General features: G+C 38.9%; 2 protein-coding genes across 2 annotated transcripts in view; one reads left to right on the forward strand and one right to left on the reverse strand.

The window, feature by feature from the left end:
• The window catches only part of LOC112452791, a 30,895-nt gene extending 26,163 nt beyond the window's left edge, over positions 1 to 4,732 (reverse strand). Inside the window, exon 1 of the mRNA XM_025013194.1 lies at positions 4,669 to 4,732. Coding sequence (XP_024868962.1) covers positions 4,669 to 4,732 — 64 coding nt within the window. The remainder of the gene's footprint in view (positions 1 to 4,668) is intronic.
• A 290-nt stretch (positions 4,733 to 5,022) lies between these two features.
• Positions 5,023 to 12,527, forward strand: part of LOC112452767 (nuclear migration protein nudC-like) — a 29,712-nt gene continuing 22,207 nt past the window's right edge. The window contains exon 1 of the mRNA XM_025013154.1: positions 5,023 to 5,047. Coding sequence (XP_024868922.1) covers positions 5,039 to 5,047 — 9 coding nt within the window. The 5' untranslated portion in view covers positions 5,023 to 5,038. The remainder of the gene's footprint in view (positions 5,048 to 12,527) is intronic.

Consider the following 12,527-nt stretch of genomic DNA (forward strand, 5'->3'; position numbering starts at 1 on the left):
AATAATGCTCCGAATATAAAAGAGAAATGAATTCTCTCTCTAATAATAAGAATGGCTGATCAGAGTTCTTCTAAATTTAGCGAGATAACTCATACGTAATTACTTTTTTATTATGAATAGCTGATTTCCCTTTAAAAGCCATTTTTCTTAACTTCAAAACAAATCGCCATCGAGTGTCATCGTTGCACGTAGTCCCACATGTATTATGTGTTACATCTCGCGGTAGTATTACGTTATTCATCAAGGTCGTGACTGCGGTTTTGTTGGAGGATGATTAGACACGACCGGTATACTACGCAATGAGCGTGTACGGTAATACGGAAATGACGTTCGCCGAGGAAGAAGAACGGGGCAAAAAAAACAGATCCGCAAGTAGCGTGTGACGTAAGCCTTCTCGACGAAGCAGCAAAAAAGTCGAAGAAGAAACGTGACCGCTTGTTACGGCGATCAATACTCAAGTGGTCGACTTCGCTTCCTCGTGATAATTTTTTTCTGCCTCCTACGACTTTCAGGCCTGTATAAATAGCGCGAGTCTCGAGAAGAGAACACGCGGAACTCGGAGGCCGGTGGTTCATTAATACGTCGCTCGAGAAACGGCCTGTACTACGTGTACATCTAATGAATGGGCATGAAGACATTGTACCTACCCAACGTTTCGTTAACAACCTGACGGCCGATTAATCCAATTACTAAGTAAATCGTGTGAAAAGCCTAAAGTCATTGAACCCACGTTGCACTCAATGCTGGGAATTGTGTTTTAGTCGGCGCAGATTGAAAAACCGGTGATTAAAACGCGATTATTAGGAAATACCTTGAAATTTTCTGGAGAGTCGCGATCATTAGTATGAGAGCATCTCATCACAATGATTTTTAATAAAAAGCTGCTTTGCATGCATACATACTTCATATTAATTATGTCACGTTTATTTAACGATTGTTATATATATATTTGAATATATACGCAAGAAGCTCTATTATATTTCATATAAGATATATTTCTTCTTCGAATAATATAATCGAAAAAATTACCCATAGAGGCCAAACGTAGATCGATTCATAAGTATTCGTCAGATAAATCTGGTTACTCGGCCGCACACCTTTTAAGTTCGTCACGCTCTCCCCCTTCGACAATTAAATCAGTTTTACCACCGTCCCGGATCTTGGGATATAGATATTCTCTGGACCTGTGTATGGGTGCGTATACGGGACGTTTATAAATTCCTCCCCGACCAGTCTGTGGAATGTGGATTTTTTTTAGCGGTGGCGAATGCACGCAAGGGCAAGGTTTTTTTTACGGTATTCGCGGATCTGCCCGCGGAACAAAAGGGGCGGGGAGCAACAAGCAGGTGGGTCGCAAAAACCCGCAGAAACTCGTCTTAAGACAAAGACAAGCGCTCTGCAGGTCCGCTTCGAAAATCGCTCTCTCGTTCAAAAGATTCGAGGACATAGGTAAATGCTCCTTCGTCACCGATTTAACGAGACTGCAGGTTTACTTGAAACCGCATCGGGAATACGTATAATAAGGGGGGGGGGACTCAGGAACTTTAGTATATCTTATTTAGTGTCTTCTTATTATGTCGGACTTTAAGTGTGGAAGAGGTTCTAGAATTACATCCCAGTCTGGAAGTTTAGCATCCCGAACCGACGTTCATCTTTATTATTACAGTGGTTAATTGAGGAAACACTTATGCATTTACTACGCTGTTAAATTCGTGTCAAATTATACTCAATTCAAGTCATTTTTAACCATTTCTATAGGTTGCCACTACTCCTACTTAATATGTTGTTAATTTAACTAAAACAATGTTGATTTAACTAAATTAGTGAAATTAAAATAATACGGTTTTGTGTAAAATTAATAAATTTCGACACACGTGGTAGTTAAAAATAATAAAAACTTAAGGTATTGGTTTAAATGTCATTCTTTAACATTTAACGGTGTAGAATTAATAATATTCTTTTTATTAACAGTTGTTTATATGCCGTTATTCGTTAAGAGAATAAATTCCCCGCAGAGAACAGTAGCAATTAAACTAAATAATCCAGTAATAACAGTGGACCTTGCATTAAGTACAAGGGGAAGCGTCTTATCCAGGATTTTTATCTCGCACGACGAGCTTCACGAGCAACTTTGATGAGAGAATCAAATGCGCAGGATGTCTCTCATAATAAGGACTCGCATTCGTGTAACGATAATGCCCGTCGCCGTTTTCTTCGAGGAAAAGATGCGAATCTCGAGAGAGATCCTCTCGATCCTGGCGGCCGACCTTCGGCGTCTCCTTTCGGAGCGCTACGTAACACGACACTGGGGCTATCCCGTTCTCGAGAGCGCTCAATGATACGGCAGTCATTCAAGTCGCGCTAATTAAGGCGATTCTATCATCTCGCGATACGCACGCGGGGGTGTTTCGAGTGTCGTTTCTGTATGTCATTTACGAGATTGCCGGTTCCTGGATACACGTGGGACTCGCGCGTGTATGCACCGACGAGCAAAAATTATAAATTTAAATGCGCCCGGGCAATCTTTTAACGAGATGCATGGAAGTCGTTCGAGTCGAGCGCGGCGCGCGGGAAATACTACTGGCAGAGCACGATCATACGGGCTCACCGCTAAAAATCGTTTCGTCTTGTTAATTGACTCGCGTCGGTTATTGCACGAGCCTCAATAATCGTAACACGAGACTCAACGAACGAGCTGAGCTGGGCTGAGCGAGGACGTCACCTCGAAACGAGGTTAATCGCCCGCGAGTGTCAGCAGGAGCCAGTGGCTCGTGCACCATTCGATATGTCACTTGGTGCACGACACCGCTCCAAGTGCGTCCCGTGGCACGCACAATAACGTCATTGTAATTAGCGATCGCCTCGTGAACGATCTTATACGGTTGACGTGGTGATATAATTAAAACGACAGACCGGCCGGCAGGCGAGACAAATTTCATATCTTTGTTACGTTGAAACACGGCAACAGGAATTTTAAAGGGATCTTTTGAATATAACATGATACACCTATTATATCACGTATAAATGTGCTACAGAAAAAAAAACTAATCGTATCCGGTATGCAAAATAAAATAGCAAACGATGAACTCGAATGTTAAATATCGTTAATAAATCAATTCTACTTGCTGTTATATTTTTGCTTGTTGTTTCACACGATTTAATGACGATTAATTATTTTTGATCGGTATTTTGAAATTTATTTAAACTTTTTTAAATTTATGAAATTTTTTTAACGTCGAGCGATGTCCGTTTTGCCGCGAATATATTTGGTTAAGCATTTCTTCATATATCTTATATTTCATGCAAAATCAAGTTCTTAGCGGTTTGCAAACATGTCAACGAGATTAGCTATCTGCTTGTCGGATTTACGTGTAATTTATTTCAGAAATACACCCTCGTCAGTGTCAGTCGATGGACTCGTTGCTCGACTCTCGCTACCTAATTTTATATATAAGTCTTCGTAAAATAGTCATATTATACGGATAGGGCCACTTATACCGTTCGTGTCGTACCGTTCGTGTGCGCGACTACAAAAACATGACGCGGAGCGAAAAGAGCATTGCGTATCTCAGTGAGCTGGCACGAGATTTACACGCGTGCAAAAGTAAATTTGTACCTTCGTCAACGCCAATCAATTCATTGTTCTGCTGTCTTGAACCCGCTACCTGTGATCGATGTCTTGAGATTGTACGCGCATTCACATGGCACGGCTTATATCAACGGAACAATGCACATGGAAGAGCCGTGACATCAGCCGTGCTTTTCTCGGCAATTTATTATCAGCAAGAAATATCAGGTGATGTACCTTAAGTGCTAATATTACACGAGCGATATAATAGGCTTATTTTTGTCATGCGAAAAAAAAGCGGTGAAGAAGTTATAGATCGGTGTTTTTATTTTTTGCTACAATAAATTTATCGAGCGTGAAATTCGGACAAAAAGTTGGCCGGTTTTTCGCTGTGTTACAAAAGATACACGAAAGGCTATCTTATTCGCAACGTCTAGTTCCAATACACAAGATCAATAATTGCACAACATGATACCGCGCAAAAAAAAAAACAATGTTTGTGCGTGATATTACATAATCTTTATACTTTGATACTTTTATGCATAATCGTTTGCGTCTACAGGGATTATATCAACATCTTTGAGATGTCTCATATTACTGCAAACCGCAACTAGAAGAGCGTAGCCATTTGCAGCAGGTGTTTCCCCAAATGCCAACACGAAATTCATTTTGCCGCGCCACGTAGTTTCTCACTCGAGTCATATTGATATACCACATAATACATCAAGTAACAGTACGAGGCAAACGCCGCCGGCCGCAGTGGTCGGGCCTCCCTCCTAGCCAAATGCAATTGGCGGGTCTGAATATTCCCACTGGATAAATCTACTCAGTGAATTCCAGTGTGGCAGAAACTCTGCGTTACCTGTCATCGTCCTCCCCTTGTACCATCCCACGTGAAAATCCGGCTTACAGCGACTGTAACAACGACTGTGTCGACGTCACGCGGTTTGACGTTCGCGGGACAATGAACAGACCGAGTGTTGAAGAGCGATCCTAGGACGCGGTGATTGCGTAGGGAATGCGCCGGTGAGAGCGGGGGAAATGCCGTTCGGAATACCGTCGAAGGTTTCGTCGTCGTTGCCCATCCCGGGATCACGTACCTTGGTCGTAGACCTTACTCGTGCCGCCGAGCTTCTCGCGTACTCGCACGCCTGATGATTGCATAACGTCTACGAGCGCTCGGTACGCGCGCGCGCGCGCTCGCTCGCTCATTGCCGCCGCGCCGCGCCGCGTCGATTCTCAATAATGCGCGTCGTCGGGTCTCCTTCGAGAGCTCATCCCACTTAATGCTCGCACGAAAGGTTACGCAGACTATACGTTTAGATTAGCAGTGACGATACGAGTGTCTGTGTATAGGTAAACGATTGGTCGCGATATTGTCGATTTATCTTCTTGCGGCAGAAGCTGCGAGTAATCTGTTCTAACAATAAGTGTGCATCTTTTGAAGACTGTCACGCCGTATATTGATGAATGAAAAATGTAGGTAAATATGATTTCCAACGTGTGTGCGGAATTTCAAGAGAATATCGGAACTTCTTTCCTCCACGAATATATTTTAAATTTTCGAGGGAATAACTAAAAATAATTGATTATGTTGAATTCTATATATTCTGATGGGGATTTTTATTTTCTTCTCGATTTACGATTCAACTGCATGGTGCTTGCCATAAAAATCTTAAAAATAATTAATAATTGTCAACCTTTTGAGGGTAATTACAATTCTATGTAACACACGGAAAATACGGTTAATCCACAATTGCGCGTTTAATTTGTGATAAGTGCAATAATAGTTTATGTATACGTTGTTTGTTCGATGATGATTTACCATCACATACGTAATACTTTCTTCGCAAGCCGCTTGACGTGCTAAATTGGCTCCAGTCTATGAAATATGATGTGTGGAATGATACGAGTATCTAATATCTCGAAGAATAATCCGTAAATTTTGCAGAATGTAATAAGATAGAAATTAATCCGTGTCTAGCAAAGTTAATCCTAAGAAGCGACGCTTTCTTTGTAAGATTCTTGAGTTTTTAAAGCGCGATCCTGTGCTGATGCACGCACGACGGAAAAATCTGAAACTAACACACGCCTCGATAATCTTTTGTACTTACGAAATGTTCAGTCGCCGCGTAGTCGTAACGCGAGAAGAAAGAGAAAGAGAACCGACAAGTTACCCGCTGCCATTAATTGCTGCTACTCGCGCACGCGTTACGCTTTATATATGTACGAATTACGCAAACCTCTTCGCGATTTGCATTCGATGCTTTATGCGTAATAACGGTTTAATCCGTGTTGCACGGTGCGTGGACAATTACCCGCATGATGCAACGTCAGTTTTTACGAAATCCCGATAAGGCAGACAATGTAAGAAGCTTGACACGTTCCGCAATGAACGGCGCGGGTAATGCATCAAATTTCAGTCGCGAAATTCTAAGGAGATGAAAAATATTCTAAGAAAACACATGCTATTTTGCATACTATAGGTATGCGCACAACGTGCAATTATTTCCAAAAGGTAGAAAGACACAGTGGATATGTCTATATCCCGACTTTCTTCTTCTGCCTCTTCCCTCGCGGTCTTGCGCAGTCTTATCCACCGTATGCAATTAAATTTGACATATCTGGGTAAGAAGCTTTTACCCATCGCTTACTCCGATGCTGATCGATCGCTATTGTCATTCCAACCGTTCAACTATCAACACACATCTCGCAAAAATCAGCATTCCTCCGATCGTTTTCCGCGACACTGCATTATTTAAAAAAAACAAGGCTCAAATGTCATGTTCTTTCTTCGACGTGCCATTGCGACGTCGCCGTTCATGTTCCGTCCGACTAAAGACTCCGTTTATCTCGGTCGTATTTTTAAATAACGGTTTGACAGTGGAATCGCGGAAGAGGACGAATCAAAGGGGAGAAACGCGTTAAACAGAGCATTGTATTCCTGACAAATGCATTCAATTGAAGGTACGTTTTATCTCCGAGAGCGCGGAGAGTTCGTAACGCTTCTAATCGATTTCAAGGTATCTTGGAATAACGAGTGAATGAAAGGAAGAGGGAGACAGCGACCGACATTAAAAGTCGCCGAGTACGACGTGACTGGATAATCTGGTCATGGCATCTTGCCAAATAAACGATTCTCAGCCGTGGTCGGCCAGTGGAATCGTGACTTTTTATTATGCCACGGATCTGTTCTGTATACGCGCCGACGACGAAAACTTCGAGGAGACAAAAGCGCGAGATTCATTTTCAATTATGCACAAAAATATATATACTGTGCAAATGTACATTTGTTTCTCTTGATTACCAAATTAATATGTGAGTTGTTCATCTGGTAGCATGATTTCACTACCTAATAAAGTATTTGTTATTCACTAATTAACAAGTATAGATTTCTAGGAACGTCTTTGAATATTTATAATGTGAAAGATGTTATTGCAATCTATATAGCGAAATATAACGAAATTTTTAATCGTAAGATTTTACTGCATTAAAACCGGGAGCCAAATAAAGATAATTGTGGACATAGAAGTGGCAATATATTAAAGTTATTAGTTAAACTTACTACTCTCGAAAGAAAATGTTTATATTATGTAATTCTGTTATTTATTAGCAATAAAATATATCGTAATAGTGCTTAATAGTAAACATATATTGCTTGAAAGACGGTCTGTGGTATAATTATATCTTATAATCCGTCTGAGAAATATGGCTAACATAAAAGAAGCTATTAACCTGTCTGTTGGGAATCGTCGAGGAATTAATACATATATATCAATATATATGAACATGTGTGTGTAAACATATATACATATACACGTACATTGCTGCCTGTTTATAAATGTCTTACGTTTTACGGTGTTATTGCGACACTATCGGATTTGGAAGTGGACCACCGTGCACATGAAAAGTCACCCGAATCGCGAAGACGTACTTGTATGATCACGGCTGGCCGTTGCGTATCGAGAAAACATCGAAGTCACATTAAGTCGCGTCCAGGACACGCCATTAGCTGAATCTCGAAAGCCTTGTGCGTACGTGGAAAGACTCGCGGGAACGGTGAAGGAGCGTGAGGTCCTTCACACCTACGCTTTATTCCATTGATTATCTATTGAGTATCCGGTGTGTATTGTGCTATTTCTTCCTCACGAGAGATACCGTAAATATTTTCTGTACGTGATTTGCCTCTCTTATGAAGTAACATTAATTCGAAGAGATTTTTCTTAGCGTGTTAAGTACACGGAATTACTTTATCCACATAAAGGGTCTTTATTTGAATATAGTATATCTAAGCGAATATGTATAAGATTAGAAATTCAATCAAGAATGTCAGTTATATTTTTTTCATCATCTAGCTTAAGACAGAGATATTTGGAATTATTGTTTGAATTATTCAACGACATTTTTATTCATGAAGATGTTATCCTTGGTCATTTTAGTATACCTTGTAACGAAATAAGTAAATAATAAGACGCGAGCATATTTTTAACTGTCTGACACATAAATATTTTGTACGACATAAAATAGAAAATAATGGTTTCTCGATTAGAAAGAGCTTCGATCATACTATATTCTACCCTTGTATTATTCATCATACGAGCATATGACTCAAGTTAGAGAATGAAGGATACAAAGTGACCAATATCAAAGGAAACAGCTTGGGAAAGTGCGTTGTGAGTGAGATGGAATCTGGGTCATTGCAGCAATCAAGAAACAAAGGAGGCTTTCCATTATTATAGTAGTATAATTAAATTAAAGAGCGTTTAAATTCTGCTCATACACATTGTAATCCTATCACAGTTTGCTCTTAATCCTATAACCAACCGATAATTCTATCTGAATATATTCGCGTAGATTATAATACGGTTTAGCTTTATGACGGAGAATTCTATTTGTCAAGTCGCTGAATAATTTAATGATTTTGTGCTAATTGCGGGATTTATATAAATAGATCAAACAGGTAGTCACATCCCAAGGACTTGTTGTAGTACGATAATTGTTTATTTTACTTCGCTATTGGATAGTAACTTGCTCTTTTTTGCAACAATAAGTTGAGACAGTAGCGAATAAATCGATCTAACGAACCGTAAAAGCACCACACTATAATCTTTTCATTCGTAGGAGATTATTAGAATACAGGTAATAGACAATGCTGTAGTTTTCAGAATCTTGTACTCTGAGTTGTCCAATGAGTCTGAAAAGGGGAACGATACTATTTATAGATAATTTCCACCACAATTTTTAATAGAATTTTTTATTTTGTTATTTATTTTCATTTCATCGTAATTCTATCTCGTGAAAAATAGATACATATGTAAAATATATATTTAAAAATTTTTTCGTACATATTTTGAAATGTTGTCAATAATGCCAAACGCCGAAAGAGAATTTACGAACTTTACTCATTGTAATACTTATATATTCGTATTATTTTTTTTATAAGTATCTTTTTTCTAGTCTTCTATTATTCTTTATCCACCTGTTGTAAAGAGTTTAGTTATTACAAAATATATAGTTGAGATCTGGCGTTACTGACAAAGGAAATTCCACATTTCGATTTGATTTTGAGAAAATAAAAATTAATGTCCAGTTCTTCTCGACCGATATCCCGCGGCGAATTGAAATGGTCGAGCGGAGTCGTGGCAGTTACTTACCGGAGCCAGCGGAGCGTGCATGCGACTTTTCCACAGTCACTTTCATAATACAAGCCACTTCCGAAAGTGAATCAACGTATCCGACGTTAGGAGAAGGTTACGCATAAGCTAATGCAAACTTATTTATAAGGCGAGCAGCACGCTGGAGGAATTTCTTTGTGCACGATTTTTGATATGCGGTTATACAATGGAATTTTTAGAGTCAGTTCGTTGGTACATTGCCACTGGATATTATGCCAGTGAAGGTAATAAAGTCACACGTGCGAAACAACAATGCTAATATTGAGGTTTTATACTGACATAAGTGTCTTTATCGCTATAATTCAACGACGCAGTCAGCCGTAACCAATTTAATTGCAACATTTATTATAGCTTTGATTTATTATTAATAATTGCATTAAATTTTATATAAATTCAAAGATTATAAAGAATTACAAACAATTTTACATATTGAATGAAAATCGATATTAATTGGTCAATAAAAATTCCTTATTGAGACACAACTTATTCGATAAAGAGAATATATCGCTCATTTGCTACAACGACATAACTCAGGAAACAAAATTTTCAAAAAAATAAGTTTGAATGTTTTGAATCATTAAAATTTTTAATATTATATTTTTAAATGCAATTTTGGTGCAATAACTGATTATAGAAGAACAAAAATATCTATATATATATAAATAGATATATATTAGCTCTTCATTTAGTGTATTGAATTTTCACCTTTCTTTTACAAACAGTTCAAAGATGAAAATTTTTGAGTTATGTCATTGTTGTAGCAAATGAGCGAATTATATGTATGTGAAGCAAACATATATATTAATTGTAAGAGAAATATCGAGAAATCGCTGCTCTTGGTATCATATCGAGGAACAATAAAATGAGATTAAGGTGATCGGCCAATGTTACTACGGTTGCCGGATAATTAGTCAGGCTTTTTAAACAGTAATCCCTTACCAAACATCGAACATGGGTTGAAACATAATGAAAAACTATCTTAATGACCTAACTTTCACGTATTAGCACCACATTGCTATAAGGATAATGATAGAACAGTCAACCGTCATGGCCAATAAAATAAATGCAACATAAAATGTTGGTTGTGTTTTATCCTACTTTATTTCTTAGGGAGGGAATTCCATCATTGAACGCCGTAATATTTTACACAGGGATATAAAAATTTGATTCTATCGGATATTGCGCGATTAGCACTTAGATGCAATCCAGTAATGATTTCAAATATCCAAAATTACAATGCTTGGTTATTCTGTTATGTAATCAAGAATCCGGTTTCGAATTGTCGCGAGAAGTACTTCGTAGAGAGACAATATAGCTTTTTCATTCTCGCACTTTAAGCCTGTCACCGATAAAATATTGCTGAATTGTTTGGCGATTTATAACTGCTTGAGAAATTGAACCGAAATAATTTATCATCATTTTACGAATAATATAATTTCTCGTAATAATTCTTTTTGAAAAATTATCTCTTATTTAATAACATTATTGCAGCCAATATTTCTATAGATTTTTTTTTTAAATGATTTCTTAATATTTTTAAGATTTTTATATCTTTATTTTTATATCTCTTTTATGCATGTTACATTACTATATAATATTTATAAACAGTGTTTTGTAGAATTATATTATAGTAATTGACAAAGGGGGAAATTTAAATTTGGTCATAATAATGATTGTAGCCTCAATGACAATACTTTGTAATGATCATCGAAGAAAACGGTCAAAGTGATATAACTCTGCGGTGAATCCCGACAATCTTAATCAACGCTTAACGATGTTACGTGATTTGTATTGTTCTCAAGTGTCACGGACACTCATTGCACAACGGCGTTTTGATGAGTGATTGACCTACAGACACCTTCACCATAGTTTTTATAAACGTCGAAATAAGACACGTATTCAAGCGCATTAGTCGCGGTTGAAGTGCCTACATACAACAATTGCAACACTTTTCACGTTATTGCGTGAGCCACGTAAACTACTTTCGATTCGATTATAAAATGTATTCTATAATAGTACCACTACAATCTATCTTCATTTTTGGAAAACAAAAGCTTATACGGTATAATTATATAGTTTAGATAATCATCACATAATTGTATCGTTTAATTAAAAATAATTATTAATTGTCTTGATCTATTTTACTCAGCAGGAGTGCAATTACTTCTGAATATTAAGATAACATCAATTTTGCAATCTATTTAAAGCATTCCTGTCTCGAGGATAGTTATCAATCAAACTTTATTAATTGGTTATAATTTTTCTAAAAAAAATGTAAATAGTTTTTCAAATATATGTTTTGAATGTGTGTTACGAGTATATATTAGTAATGAACATTCGAAACTTAAATTAACACGAATCAAGTTTTTACGCTTTTACGTTTCACTAAATTTAGTACGCGTAAATAAATCCAGTTCCAATGGAGTCCGGTAAATCTTGCATAATAACAGGCACGTAACGAGCGTAATACTCACCAACATTTCGATCAAGGACAATTCGACGTATCTCGAAGATCACGTGGATCTTAAGATGCACCGATCGCCACCTTCCCAATTAGTCTGCGTGAGATGACCTTCTCAATGGCGCACCGATTTCGCGATCGTCATTCAAAATTTCACTTTCCTCCCGTTCGGTAAATTCGAAGCGCTCGAGTTACAACGAGATGAGGGTATATGAGCTAACCGTAGATATGCGTAATCTTAGATCGGGATTCGAACGTTATTTTGTAATATCATCCGTGACACAACGCGGGGACGTGAGAGGCACGCTGCGGATGCGCGGAGAGACATGCGGGTTTCGGCCGTAATTCGAAGACTGGTCATCGCGGTGGCGGTGCCACGGTATTCAAAGATCGAAACCGAGTGTCGCCTCCCGCGGGGGCTCGAATGATCCGAGGAAGGCGCGTCCCGCTAGGAACGGGGAAAGACGGGCGAGAGGACTGTCACGGAGAGAGGGGACCGAGGGCCCCCCCGCAATCTTCGTGGAAGGGGCAGAGGCATCCGAACCCCCCGAGTTCGTTGGTAGGTACCTGGGGAGAGGGCCCCCAGGTGAACCGAGCGAAGTATAGAGAGGGCAAGCGAGAGATGAGGAACAAAAGGGAGAGAAAGACGTCGTCGTCGTCGTCGTCGGGGAGAAGAGAGATAACGCAAGACGCCTCCGCCGCGATCCACACGGTGAATCGTTCGTAAGAAACGCGCATTGTTGTGTGTCAGCGCGCGCGATAGTTATGGGCCCCAGGCAACCTTGTCCCAGTACCGTGCGGCCGTTCGCGCTCATCCAGCGTG

This window comes from Temnothorax curvispinosus, unplaced genomic scaffold (genome assembly GCF_003070985.1).
Source record: "Temnothorax curvispinosus isolate PA1 unplaced genomic scaffold, ASM307098v1 QBEX01003650.1, whole genome shotgun sequence".
Classification (NCBI taxonomy): Eukaryota; Metazoa; Arthropoda; class Insecta; order Hymenoptera; family Formicidae; genus Temnothorax; species Temnothorax curvispinosus.